Genomic DNA, 21,502 nt, shown 5'->3' with positions numbered 1-21,502 from the left:
TGTGAGCCTTAGGCAAATAAGACATTTCTGAGATCCTCAAAAGGAAAGGTAAAGGATTCTGAGGGTGAACTCTTCATCAAAAAAAAATTCTTTATTGAAAGGGTTAAAAAACATTGGAATGAACTGCCCAGGGAAGCAGCACAGTAAGTAGTACCATGATTTGGTTGACATGGTTCAGTCAAAGGTTGGACTCGGCAATTTTGGTAGTCTTTTGCAGCCTTAATGATTCCATTATTCTAACTTGGTGTTAGCTGTGTTTTCATTTCATACTCTGGACCTGCATTTTCTTCCAGAATCAGTCATTGTCATCCTGCGTGTCGATACTTGGAAGTGCCTTTCCAACCATCCTATTTGCATTAAAGGGCAGATTAGAAAACAATGCCTCTTGCAAGCCCAAACACTCAGCGCGAACTCCCAAGCCCCCCTTCCCCCCAAAATGACTCGGTGGATTCCAGCCTCCTCCCTGTGTAAACAGGGGGTAAGCACAGGGACGGGCAGGATGCTCACAGCCACCGACTTTCATTCGTACCAGGAGCCAAGGATGACACAAAGCACAGCTGCCCCTCACTCACGGGGGAATTCCTGGGGCCGGGGAGCGGGCGGGGAGCCGGGCGGGTCCCGGCAGGGAGGCAGAGGGGCAGCGCTCCGCTCCTGGCCGTTCTCCCGCCCAGCCGCCCGGCACCCCGGCCTGCCCGGGCCCCGCCGCCCCCAGCCTGCTCCGCCACTCGCTCCCGTCCCCGGGAAGTCCCGCCCCGCTCGGGGCGGTCGCGGCTCGCTGCCAGCCGGGGCCCTGCGGGGTGCGGTGCTGCTGGCTCAGGGTCCGGGCCGCGGGGTGAGCGAGCGGGGTGTGGGGACCGCTGGGGAGTCGCTCCGCCACCTCCGGCGGCCCACAGCCGTGCCGGGCTCGTCCTTGATGCCCTCGGCCCGACAAGGCATCCGGGCCGGGAAACTTCGCCCGAGTTGAGGGGGGAGAGCGGCTTTCGGTCGCTCCGCTGCCGGCCCGGGAAGGCCCGAGGCGGGAGAGCGGGAGGCGGCCGGCGGTGCTCGGGGCTGGGGCGGGCGGGGGCCGCAGGGCTGTGCCGGGCTCGACCGCGGGTCAGGGCCCGGCACGGCCGGTGCAGCCCTGGCGGAGGGGCGAGGGCAGAGGTGGCTGGGACGGCAGCGCTGGGTCAGGCAGGGCTCCCCCCGTGTGGAGTGTGAGGGGACGAGCAGCTCTTCCCTGCAGAAGCGTTCTACAGATGATAGTTACCAACAGAGTGAGCCCCGAGCTTAGGCGGCTTCACTGTGTGAGTGCAGCTACGCTGCTATTATTAGTGCTGGTATTTAATATTTGTACAGCCATAACAAGTTAAATATTGGAACTACATCCTCTCTAGTACTCCTCTCCCGACAGTTCCCGAGGGTGTCTCTGTGAAGGAACAAATGCCTCAATCCAAAACTGGGACCTTCAGAGCCTGCCTTCAGCTGCCTCTCCATCTGGAAGCACCAGCAGCACTCTGCAAGATGCTTCCAGAGCTGCTTAAGCTTGTCAGGGCTCAGAGATTTGCCTGTGTGCCCTGTTGGGACATGACACTCTACCATGCATGTTCTCGGTGGCCTGAGGCTCGCTGCCCATTCCAAGACACGGTTGCAGCAGGTTCCCTGCTCCCCTGGCAGCGGCTGGGGAGCTGCTTGAGGCAGGCTGAATCAGAGTGAGGGAGGTTCAGCTCCCCCTGCCAAGTGAGCTTCAGCACGGTGGCAAAACCTCTGCTGGGCAGTGGCCTCGGGTTTTGGCACCCCCTCTGCGTTAGGTCTGGTGTTGTGGTTAGTGTGGTCGTAAGTTGAAGCATACAGGTCGTGTTGGTGAGGAACTCTGAGGAGCATAGCAAGTACTTGAATGTATATACATGATCTCTAAGATACCTGTAAGCATAATTCTTTTCTTTCAGGTGTCTGTTGTTAAGGTTGGTATCCTCTGTATGCTAGAGGCTTGTGGCAGTTCTTGAATGAAACAAGTTTTTAGCTGGAGGTCATTTACTTCTGGGAAATTTTGTTTTACTTGTCTGGAATTCCCTTCTCCTTTACACTGGATACATTATTCAACGTCCTCAGTCATAATATGTTCTGTAATGTTTAAAGGTTGTTGCCTTCTTTCTGCTGGGGGCTGTGTTTCAGTGGTGGGTGAAGCAATGCTTCTAATAAGTAGTTTTGCATCATTTTGTCAGGTACTCTGGGATTGTTTTATGAAAGACTACATAAGTGTCATTTATTATTATGAATGCCCCTTATGTTTTGGAATTTAACAGATATAATATTTGCCATCCTGTCACCATTATCACATTAATTTTCATAGTTATAATTAAGGGTGGCAACAATGGCATTCAAATGCTTAATTATATTTCACGTAGGTGACCAGTGCTAACTTGCTGAATTAGTGCATGGTACAGCAGGAACAAGTGTCACAGCTTCCCTCTGTGGTTAGGAGCCATCAGCTTGCTTCTCACACATAAAAATCAGTATATAGTGAAGCATATGGCACCAGTGAGTTCTGTGTTTATTAAAGGACTATGCCTCTGAACATTCTGTGAATTTTTTTCCTTATTTCACTTGATGTAGATCTGAAATGTTTTTCCTGTCTTTCAGGACTTGAAATACTGAACAAATTCATTTTTTGTCAGATGAAACCAAGACTTCTTAAGGTTCATGAAAACAGTGAGGCTTCTGCTTGTATCAGACTGGCCACCTGTCTGGTATGAGATCCATCTAGACTGTGGAAGCCTAAGGTACAAGTCTCTGGTTTGATTCAGAACAGTTTTGAACTCTTTTACATTTTCTGCATTTCTGGAAAATTGGATTGCCAGCTGTATTGGAGGGGAAGGGGAGTATCCCATCCCTCTAGTTCTAAGAAGAAATTACATCCTCTCAGCACTGGTAGCATAGCTTTTCTGCTTCAATGTCATTTTTCTGGTCACAAATTAAAAAGCTTCCTCAGAATTTTCTAAGCAGTGGTCATGTCTTTGGTCTGACAGTAATATGTATGTTGGTAATAATCCAAGAAAAGCATTTTATCCTAACAATAGCTGGGATATGTTTCACAAGTGCTTAACTACTTAGATAAAAAGGAAGCAAGAAGAAAGACCATCACCATCATCTTTTAGATGGCAGCTTTAAGTAAATCACATTTTTTTACTTGGATCTCAGAAATGTAGAATCACTCTTCTCAAAGATACTCTGAAACCCTACTGTTGTGTAGCCACAGGGTGTTTCTTGAAGTAACTACTGTGGAGGAGGTAGGATCAAAGAATGGTGTGTTACCTGCTGAACTACTCCCTTTTTCTGCTCTTTTGGGATCTCATCTCTTTCCTCAAAATGTAAAAGGAGAATTGTTTAATCCCACAGTTGTCTTTGCCTTATCCACAGTCACTACAGTGAGGGTTAGGGATCAGGTGAAAGGAGTGTACCTCTTTTTTTGCTGTGATTTGTGTACCTTTTGTCAGATGGGTCATTCTCAGATGGGTCTGGAAATCTTCAACTGATTTTTAATGCTTGAACTCTGGTGTTCTGTAAGCTTTATTGCGGGACTTTGTTCTTTGTTGTTCACTGTAGACTGGGTAGCCAGGATTTTTTGAAAAACAGATAATAGTTTCCAGGACAAAAATACTGAGTTTGTATCTTCTTTCAGAAATTCTGTGATACAAAAAGGCAAAACAGTGGCGGGGTTCTGTATCCAGTTCTGGTTAAGACTGAAGATTCAGCAATACCTGGAAAAGAAATAGAAGGATATGTAGGAGACCTGACAATTTTGTCAGCTTCTATGTGTTGGTTGTTCCCACCATTCCACTGTTGTACCAAGATGGGGGTAAGAACTTATAAGCAGGAGTTGTATAAGCAAGAGGTCATTGAGTCTGGCCACTGACAAAGCATGCAGACTGTAAAGCTTCTGAGGTCAAAGATACTCCTTGAGCTACACCCATCAGCTTTGAGCTTTCCCTTGACTCACGTTAACTTTTCGTGTGTGGGCTGATTTCTTCAGAGTGGACCTTGAGAAGGACATACTGCTTCCATTTCCTGACACAGTCACAGAGAGCAGTCACAGTCCAAAGGCTTTTCTCAGGGTGTTTTTTCCCATTAGGTCTTGAGATTGGTTGCAAATTTTGTGGTACAGTTCTTTGCAGTAGTGGGAATTTGAATTTATTTATTTGCATCTAAGCTCATCACTCCCTAGTAAAGAAGGTGGTTTTCTGGAAGCCCCTGCTTTTTCCAGTTGCTGCAGTCTGTGATATTGAATGAGACTCTAAACCAAATCACCATGCTCTTTTCCAGCATGCATGGCTTTGCAGATCTTAGTGGATCAGTGACTGCTGTGCTCTGTGGCAAATCTGACATTGGGGTTCATTCATCTGAATTTTTCTAGATGGTAATGTTCAGTCTTGATCAAGAGTTAGTAATGCATATCACTCATCCATTGCTTAGATTTGTGTGGTGAATTTCTGCATTTAAAGATCATGGAGTGGTTTGGTGTGGCTCTCTAGGACTGCACAAGTGAGTGATAATGCTCCACCCAGCATGCTTACTGAAATGTTTGAGCTCATGTGAAAATATGTGTATGTTGCCTCAAGTAGAGAGAAAACCAATGAAAGTCAATGAGAATAACAATAAAGAGTGGAGTTAAGATGTACACTTGTTTCAGATTTGAGATTTAGAGGGAATTAAGGCTGGATATGCATTCCTGAAAAGGAGACTTTTTTCCCTACTTCTTGTTGTCCTCAAAAGAAAGAGAATATGTGCTTGTACCCCAGAACCCTCAAGAAGCAAATGTGAGTCTGTTAAGTCTTAAGAATATGAATGTATGTATCAACATGCAAGACTTAGCCCATATTTGCATATAGCATAATGTGACTTCAGTTCTGATTTTTGGCCTAAAAACACTATGTGTGCATGCAAAATATAATTAATGTAATGTTTGACCCTGGAGGAGAATTTTTATCTGACCTTTTATCAGGAGTAATTTTGGAAGCTGCCCAAAATGTAAAATCCCCTGAAGTTCTTCTAAAGAGATGTTAATGAAAAAACACTTAGGGGTATGCTGGTCTCAGATCTCTCTGAGGAAGAGAAACTTCAATGTGACTTTGCCTAGAGAAGCCTAGATTTTGAGACTGTTATCTGCACAGAAAGAAGGTAAAATGGAAGTCTGACTATTCTGGTCACAACAGCTAAACTTTAACCAAATTGGAAAAGAATTGTGCCAAGTTCTATATTTGAGGTGACTTGGACTCTGCTTCTTGGGGCAAATCACATGTGCTTGCTTTGATCCCTGGGGTTTGTCCCCCCTGCTGCTCTTGTCCTGGTGTGGCACTTCAGCTGTAAGGAAGCAATCTGATTTAGATATGCCTGGCTTAGAGTCTGGCTAGAGCCAGAGCATGACCCTCAAACCATGCAAAGCTGGAAGGTCTGTCTGCCACAAGCTGAGCCACAGAGGGAAGATGCTGTAAGAGTTTTCTCTTTCAGGTGAACATTTAAAAGCTTTGCTTCTCACTTACCCAGCTCCTTATCAGAGTGTGCTTTTTGGAGGTTCTGAGGGCAGGGTGGCAATATATTGGCCTTTCCCATGTGTGTACTGGTGTTTACATTTCTCTTAAAATTTAAGTGACTGCTTTTAGATTGTAGAACATTGACAGTGCTGTTCAAGCGGTGTAGCTGCAGTGGAGTGTGTGTACCTGCATATTTTGGTGGGACTTCTCTTTATCATAGTTGGATTATATAAGGCTTGTCTAAAGCTCTCCTAATTCTTTTTCATAGCACATACTGTAACCTTATATAAAGTCTTACTTTTAGTATTCTTTCTCACTTCTGTAGTGTAAAGGTTTTTTGGTTGCTCAAACCATATATAGAAAATATAGTGAAAAGCAATATTTAGCATTTCTTTTGGCTTGACTTCATAAGGAAATGTGTTTTTGAATGGTTTGGGGACCAGAGGTAGGTCACTGAAGGCCACAACGTTAACCCACTATTCTGAGTATTTCCAGAATAATGTGTTTCATGAAAAAATGCGGCAAGGTGGAGTAGATGATGCTTTTTAAATAATTCTCCCAAGAATTCTCTAGGCTTTGAGTCTCTTGGCCAATTTCTACCCAGTCAAGAGCTTACACATCCAAAATGCTGAGGTTTGTGTGCATGCCATATGAAGATACAGCCACCCAAAGGTGGGAAATGAAGGGTGGCCCACAAAGGGAGGAGCTGCAGCATATACTCCTGTGGGGTTAGGCAGGAGTTTGTGTGGGAGAGAGGCACCATAAGTGTTCCCCTCCTCTCTCATAAGAGCTTTGTTCAAGGCATGAAAAGTCTCCGGCATGACATCATTCCTTAGGACACAAAGCCTTGAGTTAGCTTGAAGTTCAGCAAACCATGGTACTCTCATAGCTCCATTTTGGGAGAGGAAAAACACCAATGCCATTCTGACCAATGTCAATTCTGAAAACAGGGAAGAACATTTATGACCTTTAATGAAAATAATATGTCATTTTCAGAGCAGCATACCTGCCATTTCTACAGAAGAGGCCCAAGTTTGCCCAGAAACCTCAATTTTTTCAGCACTTCCACTCATTTTCAAATTCTTTTTCTTGGGCAGAATAACCCAAAAGCAATATAGGACATGTTGTTCTCTCATGTAACACGAACTAGTGATGGTGTGAGAGAGCCTGTGTAGGACTACAGTGTCATAGGTCTAGGACTCCTTTGCAGTGACTGGTGCACAGGGAATTGCTGGGCTAAATGACAGGTGAGCCTGCATCTGTCCTGGAGCAAATGCAAGTTCTGTCCTCCTGCTGCACTCAGCCACCCAGCCGTGGCAGGCTCAGCTCCACAGCCCCTGGAGCAGTGCTTTCCTGACAGCATGCATGAGCAAAAAAGCCATGCTTACTGAAATCTGTGTCCAAGGGAGTGTTGGGTGTCAGGTGTGTTTGCACTGTAATTAGCACTTGTGAATATATTTTTGAAGAAGGTGGAGTAGGTCTCTGGAGAGGTTAGAAAGCTTGCTTGTCTTGTGGGGAAGAGGAAGAACTGTGTGGGCAGTATTGAATTCCTTCCTTTCTGTAAACCTCTACAATGTTGGCAGAAACATGAGGGAAGAGAAAAATCAGGGTTGTTTTAAATTCTTCTTGACATAGTCTACACATGTTCTCTTTGTTCTCTTACCCTCTGCCTCTCCTTTTCCTTTGTCTTGCTAACTTTTTCCCTTGTCACAAAATGTTTACATGTGGGGAACAGTGACATAACACAACATAGACTAACTAATAGAAATTTCCTACAGATGTGTCACATATTTTTAATTAGTGGCTTTTTCATGTTCTGTAGGGGTTGCTCAAACTAGAATTGAATACTCAAAACATTTCCTCCCTCTGTAAATATATAGTGAGCTTGTGCTGTATTGCATTTCCCAGGGCTATGTGATTATAAAGGAAAGACCCACTTAAAATACTCTTGATGCAGCCAGGGCAGTCCTTGTTTCTAAATGGCAGCTGTGTTTAACATTTTCTGGGTACAGTTAATACCCATTGAGCCTTTTTTTTTTCCTTTTTTTTTGTAAATTTTATGTCACAACAATCTGGTTTTAATGTTGCTCTAATCTCACATTGTAATGTAACGACAATGAAATGATTCTCACACCGGTCTACAGAGAATCTCCGCTAATGCCATTAAAATGTGCTTACCGAATCAAAACAAATGCAGAATTAGCATATGGAAACTGTGTTTATGTGATTATAATGTTTCAGCAATATGAGATTACTGTAGGAAGCAACTAATCCAAACCTAGGGGGACTTCCCATTACAGGGCCATTAAAATGACACAATGACTGAAGCCCACATTTCAGATGGGAAAAGCAGAAACATAAATCTTGTCATCAGTATTCAGGCAAAACATCTATTGAACTCAGTGGAGTTTTTACCAGAGTCAGGAATGCAGCACCATGACCTTTTTAGTAGCAAGTCTCTTTTCTCTTAACAATACCTCTAGGAAAAATATTTACTTCACCAGAATTTGATAGTTGCCTAATGGTGAGAGTTGTATTTTATGCACTATACAGTTAATGGTTATAAAGATTTGTCCAGAGTTTATTACGAAAATGATAAGGTAGTGTTTCACGGCTTTTGTGAAATAATAGAAATTTTGATTACATCTTAAAGCAATTTTCTCATTTTTTTAGTCTGAATTTGTAATTTTCAGGAAATATAATTTACCTCTCTCTTTATGCAACACCCAGAGCTGAGAAGTCTTGGTCTGTGCAGGAGCTCCTTGGCAATACCACCACACAAATTAGTGATTTTCTAAACCAAAATAGCTGTCATTGCCAGATATGAACCTACCTATTTATCTTCTGTGATAGGAATCAGCACATTTTCCCATTCCCTCAGACCGGGTTAAGATTAAGGAAATATAATTCACATGTCCTATGTAATGGCATCTGAAATATTTGTCTTGTCCTGAATTGCTTCTTGGATTGCTCCTTAGCCCATGAAAAGAGGATAACATTACAGAAAGTGACTTGTCCTGTCCTACTATAGGCATTCAAAATAAGCTGGATGAATTGCCTATAGATATGTCCTTCCATCTCCAGATGATTGTTCTGTAGTAGACATACATCATTTAAATGGCTAAATGAGGTGATATGAATGCAGTCCTTGGTGTATGAAAGAAGAAACTTTTTCAAAAGAAAGTTCACTGTAAAACATGGCATACAAGTCATGAGTAAACCACGCAAAGAGGGATTCCTGTAGTAACGTATACTTGCTTAAATTAAATAGGAATCCTAATTCCATTTAAAAGCTATTTGCACCTAAAATCTGTTTTAAAAAGGTGTAATTCTGATTCAAGTGAATCTTATTAGGAATAATGTATCATAGCATAACCAGGGCAGGCTCTTTATGTGAATGATATAGGGGGGAAGATATCAGAACAGAGGTTTCAAAAATAATTCCAGTCACAGGTTGTTGACTGTCTTTATTTTTTATGGTTCTTTTATTAAGAGTGGTGGGTTTCTAAAACTGTGTCAGTTAACAGGAACAGGCATTAATATTAATACATTTTCCGTGAAGATAAAATTAGGCCTACTTTAAATGCTGTTTGTGTCAGTTTCCATTTTTTGTGATGCTTCTTATATTTATAAAAATCCTTGGCCTCGGTCAAAAGGTTCTGTAAATTCTGTATGTGAGCTGTAATCTGAAATCTGGAGTTTAAAAATCAACAAGTTGATGTCTGCTACAAGAAAAACCTGGCATGGGAACTAGTAATTGATTTGTGTCAAGCTTTAGCAAAAGAAATTAGATACTTGTGTATTTAATTGTATATAGGTTTGGTTTGCTAACTTACTGAATGGATTTGAAAATTGTCAGTGAACATGGGGAAAGAGAAGTGTGAACCTAATGTAGAGGGTAGTTATCACTCTTTGCTGTCAGGGTTTTACTGAATGCCAGAATGTAGATATTTAACATTAAAAAAAAGGGGAGGGGGGGCAAAAAAATAAAGCAAAGGTAATGCTTAAAATTATGTCAGTTGCTTTGCTATGCATATAAGAATGACTCAGATCATTGAACTTTCTCCAAAATAGTGGCTTGCTCTATATAGAGCACCAGCCTTCTTCAAGGATGGAATTAATGACTGTTTAATTGAATTGCAGCTAGGAGCAGTTTCTGACTAAGACAGGTGTTTTGCTTTTAATTATTTGCTCAAGAATAATATTTTCTGAAGTCATGCACTTCCTAATCTGTTTGGAAGAAAAATAATTCATCCTATTAATCAGCCAGCAGTCTGTTCTATGAGAGTAATTTATTCTACCTTCTCAAACAAGTTAGCATGCTGGTCCAGGAACAAAATTCCTAAAAGAACAGTTCTTCCTAATCTGCTTTTACACAAGACTAGTAAAGATAGTCAGTCAGTCATTTCTATTTTTATGGATGACCAACTCTTCATATTACAATGAGCACCAGCACTGTAGACTTCACTGGGCAGGCAATAGCTGCCTTTTCCGGGGGCTGGGTCACTTTTGTGCATTGGTGCTCTGACAGTGACTGCTTCTCATGAGATCAAAGTATCCCCAAAGAGATCTTGATGTTCCTGTGCCCTTTGATATGTAGAGTTCAGTGCCCTTCAGATTTCAGTTTTTCTGTCATCCTGGTTGATTAACTTTAGCAGTTAAAAGGAAAATGTCCTCTGAGGGCTTTACCAGTAACAAACCCATGTTTATGACATTATTCACTAAAAGGGAGGCAGAAATGGGAAAGACCTCTCTCTTTAATCAATAATGCATGCTCTAGTTAGTCCTTTCCTCTGGACATGATTAAACATGTATTTTGTTTCATAACTCATGATTTTGGTTGACTAGGGATTTTAACTATATATCCTCAAGCCTTTGTGACTAGCATCTGGAAGATCTAACATGAACTAACAAAAACCCAAAATCCCAATGGGGAGAGCTGCAGTTAATTCTAACCTGCAATGAGTTAGGCCAGATTGGCACAGGGACTTTGACATGAACCAACTGCAGACTATAGGCTCAGTGTTTGTCTTCGTCACTGCTCATTTAAAGTTTTGAGAAGTAACATTTTTTCATTGATATTAAAGATGAATTAAAAAGTGTCTGAGATGCTGAGGCTCATATAAATTGTTAGATCAAGGTCTGTTCTTAACTGGCAAAACATTTGCCCACTGAAGCACTTTGGCATCTCCACCACTGTTTGTGGGCTGTGCTGTTATCTTCGGTGTCTGTTGTCAGCCTTAGAGGAGTGGTCCTGGGCTGTTCCAGACCTCCAGAGCACAGCTGGTAGGAGAACCTGAGCCCTGCTGAAGCCAGAAGAGCAGATTATCACCCCCACCCATGCATCATTCCACATAGAGAGGGGCAGACAAGGTGCCCAAACACGGACTGCTTCCTTGGTATGTGAGAGGGATACTGAGTCTTGGAGGCCAGAGATAAAGATACTGAACATACCAGCAAGGAATATTCAGCCTTGGTGCCAAGTGTGTTCATCTGGTGGCTGAAGCTGACAAAATTTGACAGCTGCTGAAGAGCAAAGAATCCTACATGAACAGACAGTGGTTTTATTAAATAGGAAACATTTATCTTAATGTGATACTGACTACAGCACAATAAATGATGACAATTGCCATGTACTGGAATGTGGTGTGTTTATGTTGCTGGAATACTGATAAAAGCACAGTTGGGTAAAATAAATACCTTGTTTTTCATATTGACCACCCTGCTACAAACAGCTTTTGGAAACATCCCAGCAAACACACACAGAGTGTAGGTACATGTGCTAGAGGGAGGAAGGATTTCAGAAATTGCCTGAGAAAACACTGCTCTTTCTGAAATGTTTTTGTTTCCTTTCTTCTTTCCCAGACTCCTTTAGGATCTGATTTTTTTTCTCTTTGTTAAAGAAAAATGCCTTCCTTGAGTGGAAAAGTGCAGACTGTCTTGGGCCCTGTGGAGCCAGGCTGTCTTGGCTACACGTTGACTCATGAACACTTGACTGTGAACTACAGCAGCTGCTTTTGTCCACCTTCTCCAGGGCAAGAGCCTTTGTCTAATGGGCCCATTGAGATGAAGAACTTGTTTTGGATTAAGCAAAATCCCTACAGCCATAAAGAAAACCTTCTTTTGTATCAGGAGACAGATGCTGTGAGGGAGGAGCTGCTGCATTTTAAAGCAGCAGGTGGTGGGACAATTGTGGAAAACACAACTACAGGGATTGGCCGGGATATGAATACTTTGAAGAAACTTGCTGAAGAAACTGGAGTTCATATTATTGCTGGTGCTGGGTTTTATGTGGATTCCACTCATTCTTCTCAAACACAGGCCATGACAGTGGAGCAGGTAAGTCTTAACCATTGCTTAGTGCCTCTATCCTGTGAATTATCCCTGGGTAAGCCAAAGTTGGAGAGAAGTTCCAGTAAAATGATGGAATACAGAGGTGCTCAGCATAGAAAATGGGAACAGCATTACACACTGCTTGTGTGTAATATCTGGAGCAACACTACTTTAATGTGCTTGGTTTATCTGTCAGAATTTCCAATTCTTAAGCTCCATTTTCTTTGAGGGACTTGTTATAATGCAACAGTAAAAGGAAAATACAGTAGTTCATGTGTGGACATTTGGTACACCACAAACTATCTTGAGTTTTTGACTATTTTTTAAGGAAGGAGTTTATCCTTGCTACCTCTTCTGTCACTTTTTATGGCTAATTGCTTCCCATTGAGTTTACTCTGCATTCTTGTAAAAAGCATAAATAATTGCAATATTTATAAGATAATTGTAAATCACTGCTCTGCTCAGGCTGTGTGTTATAGCTCTCTTCTCTATCATTTGTCCAGGCTTTTCAGGGCATAGTCTACATCAGCATGTTTATACCGTGACTAAGACAATGTGTTAATAATAGTTGAGGTCCCCAGATGTTCCTGTGATAATAAATATTCATCTTTTAATAAAAAAATGTGGTGATGAGGAGAAGAGGGAATGGAACTCTCCAAGGTAGGAGTCTGTGAATGTGTATGAATAGAGCTGACAATTATTTTTAAAAAATCTGTCACAGTTTACAAATGAGTCAAATTAATTTTAAAAATCAATGGTCAAAACTTGAGCAGTGCTGCCAACAAAACTGGACCCAAGCTGGCCCAAACTGTACACAAGAGTACTGCTTTTCCTAAATGTTCTTCCATTGCTTGAAATACAAACAGATACAAATAGCATAGACACAAATAGATTTCTCAAGGCAAAGGTTTCCCTTCTGTGTTTGATGGACTGATGGAGACCCACAGATATCCTCTACTCAGTACTTAGAAGGTTGGCCATCATCAGTGCCATTTTGTACTCTCAGTTCTGAATGTATGCTTAAGACACATGGCCTATTCTGGGAAAGAAAAAGTAAAGCTTTTATAGCAAAGTAGTTTTATTAAGAGATTCTGATGGGTTTTGTGTATGCACACTCTAAAGCAGGCTAATTTTGATCCTCTAAATTTGTCAAATGAGCTTTGTTTTGTAGTTCTAAAGTCAAGAACTTTAGATCTCCTGCTGTTTTACATTGTCATTTCTATAAGCAGGTTTTGCCTTAAACTTGTCTCTTCAGGATGTTTGCCAGAGTTTCTCTCTTCCCTATATGTATGACAAGGTTTCCTTATTCTCTGATATCTTGTTTTGCAAAAATTACATTGAATTGTGTCTGAAGCCAATTCAGGAGTGCAAGGCAAAAGTTTTGGAATAAAATAATTTTTTTTTTCAAGAAAACTTAATGTCTGCCCAAATCAGAGTTCAAATTACATGTAGACCAGCTTTCTTGGCAAACCTGGACAAATGTGTGACTGCATACTGTTAAACTGATTTGCTTCTGTGTTTATTTTGGTCTTAGTGAATGGCTAGCATAACATTAGTTGACAGAAACCAGATTTTAACTGCAGTGTTTTCACACACCCACCTGTTAATTAGGTAAGTTCAGAAAGACCTTGGGAGCGTAACTAGCCTAGCATCCGTAGGCCGAATTGGATGCTATTTAATGCAAACAGTAATAATAACCAACAATCTCATTTTCCTGTTCTCTAGCTGACAGAGATTATTGTTGATGAGGTACTCAAAGGAGCAGATGGGACTAATATCAAGTGTGGTGTGGTGGGAGAAATAGGTTGCTCCTGGCCTTTGACTCCCAGCGAACACAGAGTGCTTCAGGCCACAGCCCAGGCTCAGGCCCAGCTTGGGTGCCCTGTTATCATCCATCCTGGCAGGAACAGCGACTCCCCTTTCCACATCATCCGCATCCTGCAGGAGGCTGGGGCTGATGCTTCAAAGACAGTCATGTCTCACCTCGACAGGTAAGGAGAATATTCTACTGGGCTTCCTGCAGTGTTGCCACACTCACTGGGGTTTTGCAGAGCTACACTGGGAAAAGGTGACATAGAGTGTTACCCTCGAGTTAATTGACTCAAAAATAAATGCTTATATAGAGCTTGATCTGCCTCCCGCACTACAGTCAGGATCAGGTTTTAGATTCACATTGATAAGAGATTTTGGTGTTTTAGATGCTGTCTTTGAAAGCCTGGCAGAGGGATTAGGAATAATTGTAGCCACATTTTAAAAATGGGAATTTCATTAATTCGTATCCCTGCACAAATCCCTGTATTTACAAAGCATTGGACACTGACCAGCTCTCACTAAATGGGGTTGGAAGTTGCTGGGCTTCCAGTGTTTTTGAAAGCTGGGTCACTCTTAATGGCCTTGCCAAAGTCTCGCAGAAGCTAATGGAGATTTCCTTAATTTGGCTGGAGTCTGGATCAAAGCAAAAGGCAGATTTTTAATGTTCTACTACCAGAGAGAGGAAGTACTGCTTAAAAAGAAAATAGTTGGGTTTTGGAGAGTCCATAGCATAGACCAGGTAGTTCACTTTTAGTTTCCTTGAGAACAAAAGCCAGGAGCTCCACATGAGGCAAAGAGAGAAATTGGGATGCTTTTCTGTCTCCAGTTTAGAAATGTAGCCTCTATTACCAAATCAGTTTTGTATGACCTTGTCTTGCTCATGGTGAGTTGGAGTATGTCCGAGCATTGATTAGTTTGGCCAGTTGCTGAATAATGGAGACTATTTGTGGTCATATGATTCTCAGCAATTGGATTGTCTGCCCTCAGTATGAATGTAATACAGGCAACAGCACTGTGCTCCAAATTTCTCATGGTTACAGGCTCTAAGAGCTTGCAAATCGAGCTACAAGTGTTTGTTATTCTCACAGAGCTCCTTGTTCTACTTGGCGATTTTAGGAGCATAAAATTCATGCCCTGAAATTATATTTGAATATTTATAAATTACTTCCTTTTTGTATTTACCTGTGTTCCACTGTATCTATAGCTGTATTTTTCACCCCTTTTTGAGAAAAAACTGGTTACTTAAATCTTTTTATGAAAGAGGACTGAGCAAGCTGCAGGTATCAGTACTTACACAGCCATTTTGATACAACATAAACATACAATTATGGCTTTTTGCCTCTTATACACTGTTGTAAATTGTTGAATTAAATAATTAATTGATGGAAATTAAGCAGTATAAGTAGAAAAACAGAGGTGCAGTTTCAATAACAACCGCTGATGCACAATATGACATTTCCTTTTATCTCTTTCTATCATTACTTTCACACATTCAGGTTGGCACTTGCTGTAACATAAACTACTGTGAAGTTTGGCTTTGCAATGTGCATTTAACATTTTAAGTCTCCTCCAGTTAGAAAAATCCATGTGGGAGCATCCCAGTCCCTTAAATGTGAGATAAATTTGTACATAGCTCCGTATTTTATGTCTGCATTTCACATAGACAGAATGGTAGTTTTCCAGTGGATTTACAATTAAGTGGTAAAACTAAAATGCTAGCTACCATGTCTTGCAATTTAGCACCTTAAAAAAAGGTAGTACTTCCACATAGTGGAACTACAGTGTACTAAAAGGCTGGAAGCAAAAGCTATTGAGCCTCTTCTTTAGTCATTTGTTAGGGGTTAAGGTTATAAAGGAGATCCACATCTTCACTCGACTCACTTGAGTAATTTCTGTTAGAAGTCTCACAGCAACTGTTACAAATTTGGGGCAACATTACAGTTTGGTGTCTGTCCCCAGGGTATTTATGGCTGAGTTCCAAATTAGAGGGTGCTTCACCATGTCCCACCTCCTTTTCCATGAGCTCAGAGCTGTTCAGGGACAGTGTTGCCCAAACACCCAATGCCAGCTCAGAGATCAGCAATTTGAACTGGGAACTGCTGCCGTTGCTATATCCTTGTGGCTCACTGTGGGACCCAGTGGCTGAGGAAATTAAGTTCTCTGGCTCTTCATTGGGATAGAACACCCAAAAGCATGACACTAACAATAGTTTTTAAAAGAAACTGTTCTGGCTGTGAATTTGAAATAGATTGTTGGGTGCTTTTGCCACCTGCACAGGATTGAAGACTCTTGGCGATTGTCTCCCTGTGAACTGAGCTGGGCTGGATCTAAAATAATCTGTTCTTTTGCTCTGCACTTTGAAAACTCATTTGGTGATAAATGTTCAGTCTCTGTAAACTGTAACATTTATTTTAAAATAACATTTTTTATTAATTACAGTTGGCAAGTCTTACACTCCTGCTGATGGCAGGCTTGTTTGAACATGGATTTTCTCTCTCTCAACCCATCTGTTCCTCCTACTTGATCTGTAGTTAAGTCATAATATTGAAATTATGACATCAGTCATTTCCATAGCAACAGACTGTGATGTAATTGTATAAGGTAAAACTGCTTTGTGACATCAATATCTGCAATAATAAAAAAATCCCCCAACAAACTACTGCCCTTTTGGTTAACTGTGCTGCTTTTGTGGAAATGTGGTTTCTTCTTAAAAAAATAAATTGTGTGGCAGCTATAAAGACAAAATTGTATCACTTGAGTGTTTTTGTTTTTCTTTGAACAGCTTATACAGTTGGTAAAAATGGTTCAAAGAAAACCCAAAATATTCCAGAGAACTCTTATTTCTGTTGCTGTTCTTTTCTGAATGAGTGAGAGGTGCTAGAAGCTTTGTTCCTTCACTTTTCAAATCTGTTGCAAAGCCCATGTCCCAGATACTCACCATTATGTATTTTGGTAAGAGCGTTTCCTTAAGGCGTTCTGGCCAGATCCCAGTGCAAACAATGATATATTGCTGTTCTAATGGCAATCTAGAAACATCACTGTACAGAATAGAAACTAAAGACAAAGTTGTATATTGCTGGTGTGTGATGGATGAAACAAGCCCTGGGTGAAGCTGTCTCCTGTAACTCTTTTGGGAAAGTAAATCTGTCTTGTGTGAGTAATCCATTGTCTTTTTTTTTTTTTTAATATCACTATGAATTAACCTCCTCTTAAATGTCCTTCCTTGTTAGGTTGTCTGTTGAGAGGGTTAGTGATATCAAAAGTAAGTAACTTTTCTGTTTCCATTTAAAGATTATTGGAGAGGCTTTCATTATTTCATGGGGAAAGAGTTGGTTTTGTTTTGGTTTTTTAATGCATGAAATCTCAAATGAATGTAAGAAAGACAATGCTGTGTGTCGTCTTAAGTTGCATGTGTCAAACAGGAGTTCTGTTTCTCAAATGGGTGAATTATGTTGTAGATTATTTGGTTTTTTCCTTGCAAGTAGGAGATCACAAAGTACCTGTCCTCATACCGTAAGATGTTTTATTCCTGTTGCAGTGCTGACTCTGTGTTATATGTGTTCTGCAGGACCATATTTGATAAAAAGAAACTTCTGGAATTTGCTAAACTTGGATGTTACTTAGAGTACGACCTGTTTGGTACAGAGTTCCTTCACTACCAGTTCCATCCAGATATTGACATGCCCAGCGACAACGAGAGAATTGCAAGGTATCTGCTCCCATGCAGCTTTAGCTATAGCATGGCCATTGATAAAAAATATTATTGATTAAAAAATACTTGTTTTAAGACCATCACAGAGTGATTCTGCTTGTTGTTCAAAACTGTCTTCTATCATGCTGAAATAATGCCATTTTCCCCTGCTGCTGTCACACAGCTAGAGCAGCATGTATCATTTCTTCTTTCTGAGAGGAAGATGCAGAATCACAGTGTTGTAGGAAGTTACTTGAGAAGAAGATTGAGAGCTTTTTAAACTTCATTGTCTTTCCTAATTCCATGCTGATCTGGTCGAATTTATACAGTCTGTAAAAAGGGAAAGGCTGACAATACTGCATTTATGTTAGGATTAAGTACTTCTGTTTGAAACATAGTATTGGAAACTTAGTGCTGCTACTAAACATCATCTGAGCCTGTTTTATCTCCTCACTGGTTTGCAAACCCAGCAAAACTCACTGGTTGTTTTGGATGGATTTGTGCTTCCATCCTGGAAAACTGCCTTTTTTCTTTCAAGCACTTTATCACCTTTCCTCCCACTGTCCTTTTGCCCTTTCTCTGTTTTGAAGGATGTGATTCCTGTCTCTTCAGAGCTCCCAATCTCCTCACACTCACTCACAATGTGAAAATATTGGTCCCACTGGCAGGGTACCTCTTCCCTGCTTCTCATCAGCACCTGCAGTCTCAGCTCAGCTGCACGGCCAATCTGTTGTGCTGTGCTAACACAAAGTTTTGCCAAGGAGATACATTCTGTACAGAAACTGTCTGAGAGAAGGTAGGATCAGCTGGGAACGGACACCTCACTCCTTCCACTCCATCTGGAGGTGTGATGCTGCCATGCTGTTTGTCCACAGTGTGTGTGAGAGTGAAGTGGCAGGTGCCTGAGGGGTGGGTTGCCATCCTGCCTGTGTCTTTTTACCTTCCAGAGTCACAAACAGTTCTTTCACTCTCCTTGATGAGAAAGATTTCATGATTGCTGATTACTAATGAAGTAACTTCTAGCTTTCCCTTACATCTCAGACTTAGTTTCCCTCCCCCTCATTGTCAGATTAATCTTGAAACTAATCCGTTTTCAAACTGTTCTCTCCTAAGAAGATGCTGTGGCTATTCTTCCATCCTCCCAAGCATTTGCTGCTGCTTTTCACACTAGAAATTGTTTCTCTCTGAGCAATGCTCTCAGTCTTGCACTCAGTATTTTAAACTGTTGCAAGGAGTCCACAGTTTTCCCATTTAGAAAGAGTAAAGCTGCTTCCTCTGCTGTGCCTCCTGCCCTCTCCTGTGCCATGGAAAGTCATCATCTATGGAAGCACTGGGGAATATATAGAGAGAACTGGACTAGGCCTTGGTTAACAAGTGCATGTACAACTGTGGCAGAGTTTTCATTCCATCCATGATGCTTGCTCAGCCACCCTCATCTCTCCTGAAACTCTCTAGTATCTGAGTATTTCTTGCAGCAGGCTGTTCAAAGGAAGAAAAGATGAAAGGTTTGTCTTCTCATTGCACAGTGTGAGTGTGTGTATTTGTGTTATATCAGTGTACCCACAGTGGACTAAGGATGGCTGGGGCTGGGGCAATCTCCTTAGGGTTTTGTTTTGTGAAACAGCACCACAGAAGTAGAAACCAATTTGACCTCTAAATGAAAACACTGAATAGAAAATACTTGTTCACATCTTTTTTGCTTAAAACACAAACTTCTGTAGTCATAACATACCTACTTAACTCAGTGTAGCTGTCTGTGTACTTCAGCAGTTTGGCTGTAGTCTGCTGCCAATGCAAACAAAACACTGACTTCTGTTCTGGGGCAATTTGGAGTCAGAATAACTATATATAAAGGAATGAGCAAAAAGGAGCAATGGATACAGAATAGGAAGGATCATATGCCTCCCCAACCCATGAAATGAGTCCAATATTAAAGGAGGTGATTCTAATAATATGTTTGGTCAGCAAAAACTTAGTCCCTCCAGTGCCATTGCTTTTACTTTCTGGTTGGCTTGTGGTCTTTCTGTATTTCAGGCTGGAGGAGATTCTTGTGATGTCGTTAGACTATGGTTTATGTATGTATGGTATGTATCTATGGTAGTGTTGTGCACTGTATGGCACAATGTGTGGTGGGTTTTTGAAAAACAATAACATTTTACCAAATTCTATCCTATTTGCCTTCTTTCCGCTGCCCATGCTGATTAGGTGCTGCTACATGTATCTCCTTGTAACTACCTGTAATAAAAACTGACAGTGAGGGGTTTCAGATACAGTCTGGCTACTTGTAAGGCTAGTTTTTGTTTTCTTGCTGATCACAGCATTGTCAGGAAGGTAAGGATTAGGATTTCAGAGTGCTGGCAAGTGATGGAATTGGAGGCCTTCCTGAGGAATGAGCACTTTCCAGGGTTGGTTTGTCAGTCCCTGCCACTTCAGTGCTGTAATCCTCTGCCAGACTAAATGGAAGCTTACTGAGAAACTTGACAGTCATGCAATACAGGAGTGTAGACATCCACATAATACAAATGCTAAAAAAAAATGAGCTGATCAAGGGAGTAAGGCTACTTGAATGAAACGTGAAGCAGAAGGACTTGTAGTAGTCCTGCTACAAGAGTGTGACCAAAAGGATTACTTCTTTTTCCAAGCTGACTTGTCATTTTGCCAAGGCTGTTTAGCTGCACTGCCATATTAATTAATGCCCCTTATTTCCTGGCATATGCTGTGCCATGCCAGTCTTCTTTGTCTTCTTTAATGAACATCCTTGCAATGTGTTTTGATGATAACTGTCTATATGGAGTATGATACTGGCAACTTCAACTTTTTATTAACCTGCTTTGCTAAATGGGATTCAACCAAAGATCTGAAAGTATTTATGTTATTGAGCCAGGCTCCTTTAAAGGCCTGTCACACACAGAGTCTGGTCATTAGCAAATGTAATGGGACCAGCCTTGTGACAGCAGCAAAAAGTAACCTGCTGAGAAGGAATTTATCTAGGAAATTATTATTTACTCATTTATATAAAACCTGTGTCCCATGCATGGTGATGCTGAAGTTCTTGAATTCCTCTGTGGAATTTATGAGTCTGGAAATGCAAAGTCATGTGCCAAAAGCAAAGTTTGGTGTGTTTTCAGAGGTGGGATATTTTCCATGCAATAAAAAATGTGTTTTATTTTTGGGTAAATGTAAGGAGTATATCCTCTGAGCACCTATACAGTCCAGCAGTACAGTAATGTAAGAAATGGAAATGCTGTTGTAGTGAGAACTTTCACTGACAAGGATGCTTCCAACCTTTGCAGGATTCGTACGCTGATTGATGAAGGCTATGAAGACAGAATTCTGATGGCTCATGATGTGCACACCAAGAACAGGTTGATGAAATATGGAGGTCATGGATATTCACATATCTTAAAAAATATAGTTCCTAAAATGCTAATTAGAGGCATATCCCAAGATAAAATTGATAAAATACTCCTAGCAAATCCAAAGCGGTGGTTGACTTTTAAGTAGGAACAATGAATAAATATGCCTGATTTATAAGGAAGCTTAATAAAATTCAGGTTTCAGTAGAGCAGTCATTTAAAAAATTTTCTGAAAAACTAAAAATTAAGTAGATGTAAGCAAACTAATTGTAACTTTTCTTTTTAATTAGAACATCCAAATTGTGTACTGTCTCTACATTTTCTCCCTTCTAAAAGTTTGCTCATGAATGATTTACTGAATATGAGCCTACCTACAGAATCTTTTCAACTGAAATTTTAAAATATTTGTTTCAAAAGCATAATCTAATACTGTTACTGAATGTTACCTCCAAACTACTTCTGAAGATGTGTTACCTGGAAGGAAATTTCCTTGGAAGGAATTTATGGTTTTTAGTTAAATTTCCTGTCCTCAGGGGCTGATTTTAATCCTTGTAATACTGTCAATCTTCTCATTATCCTCATATTCTTTGAGTAATACTTGATTGAAAGGTCTGGAAATTTTAATTAGCTTCCATTGACAAGAGAAGGCAAGATGAATCTCAAAAAAGATAAGGTTTCTTTCTAGTTTAACAATTTACTTACTTGTAACTGAAAATGTAAAAATACATGGAAAAATATATTTTTGAATAAAGCATTTTGATCACCTCTTAAAGTATGTGCAGTATTATTACAAATGTCTT

At 40.8% G+C, this 21,502-nt stretch overlaps 1 protein-coding gene across 2 annotated transcripts; it reads left to right on the top strand.

The window, feature by feature from the left end:
* The first annotated feature begins 771 nt into the window (after positions 1-771).
* Positions 772-21,474, top strand: PTER (phosphotriesterase related). 2 transcript variants are annotated; one of them, XM_066552777.1, is made up of 6 exons: positions 810-832; positions 2,623-2,762; positions 11,376-11,849; positions 13,569-13,834; positions 17,224-17,364; positions 20,640-21,474. In XM_066552777.1, exons 3-6 carry the CDS (start codon positions 11,418-11,420, stop codon positions 20,848-20,850), a joined length of 1,050 nt encoding a protein of 349 aa, XP_066408874.1. In that variant the 5' UTR covers positions 810-832; positions 2,623-2,762; positions 11,376-11,417; the 3' UTR covers positions 20,851-21,474. The 2 variants fall into 2 exon arrangements, with proteins under 2 accessions (XP_066408867.1, XP_066408874.1); XM_066552770.1 differs by lacking the exon at positions 2,623-2,762 and having other exon boundaries at positions 772-832.
* Positions 21,475-21,502: the final 28 nt, after the last annotated feature.

The sequence above is a fragment of the Molothrus aeneus genome, chromosome 1, assembly GCF_037042795.1.
Source record: "Molothrus aeneus isolate 106 chromosome 1, BPBGC_Maene_1.0, whole genome shotgun sequence".
Taxonomy (NCBI): Eukaryota; Metazoa; Chordata; class Aves; order Passeriformes; family Icteridae; genus Molothrus; species Molothrus aeneus.
Note: the sequence above shows the minus strand (reverse complement) of the source record. Positions and strands in the feature narration are given on the sequence as shown.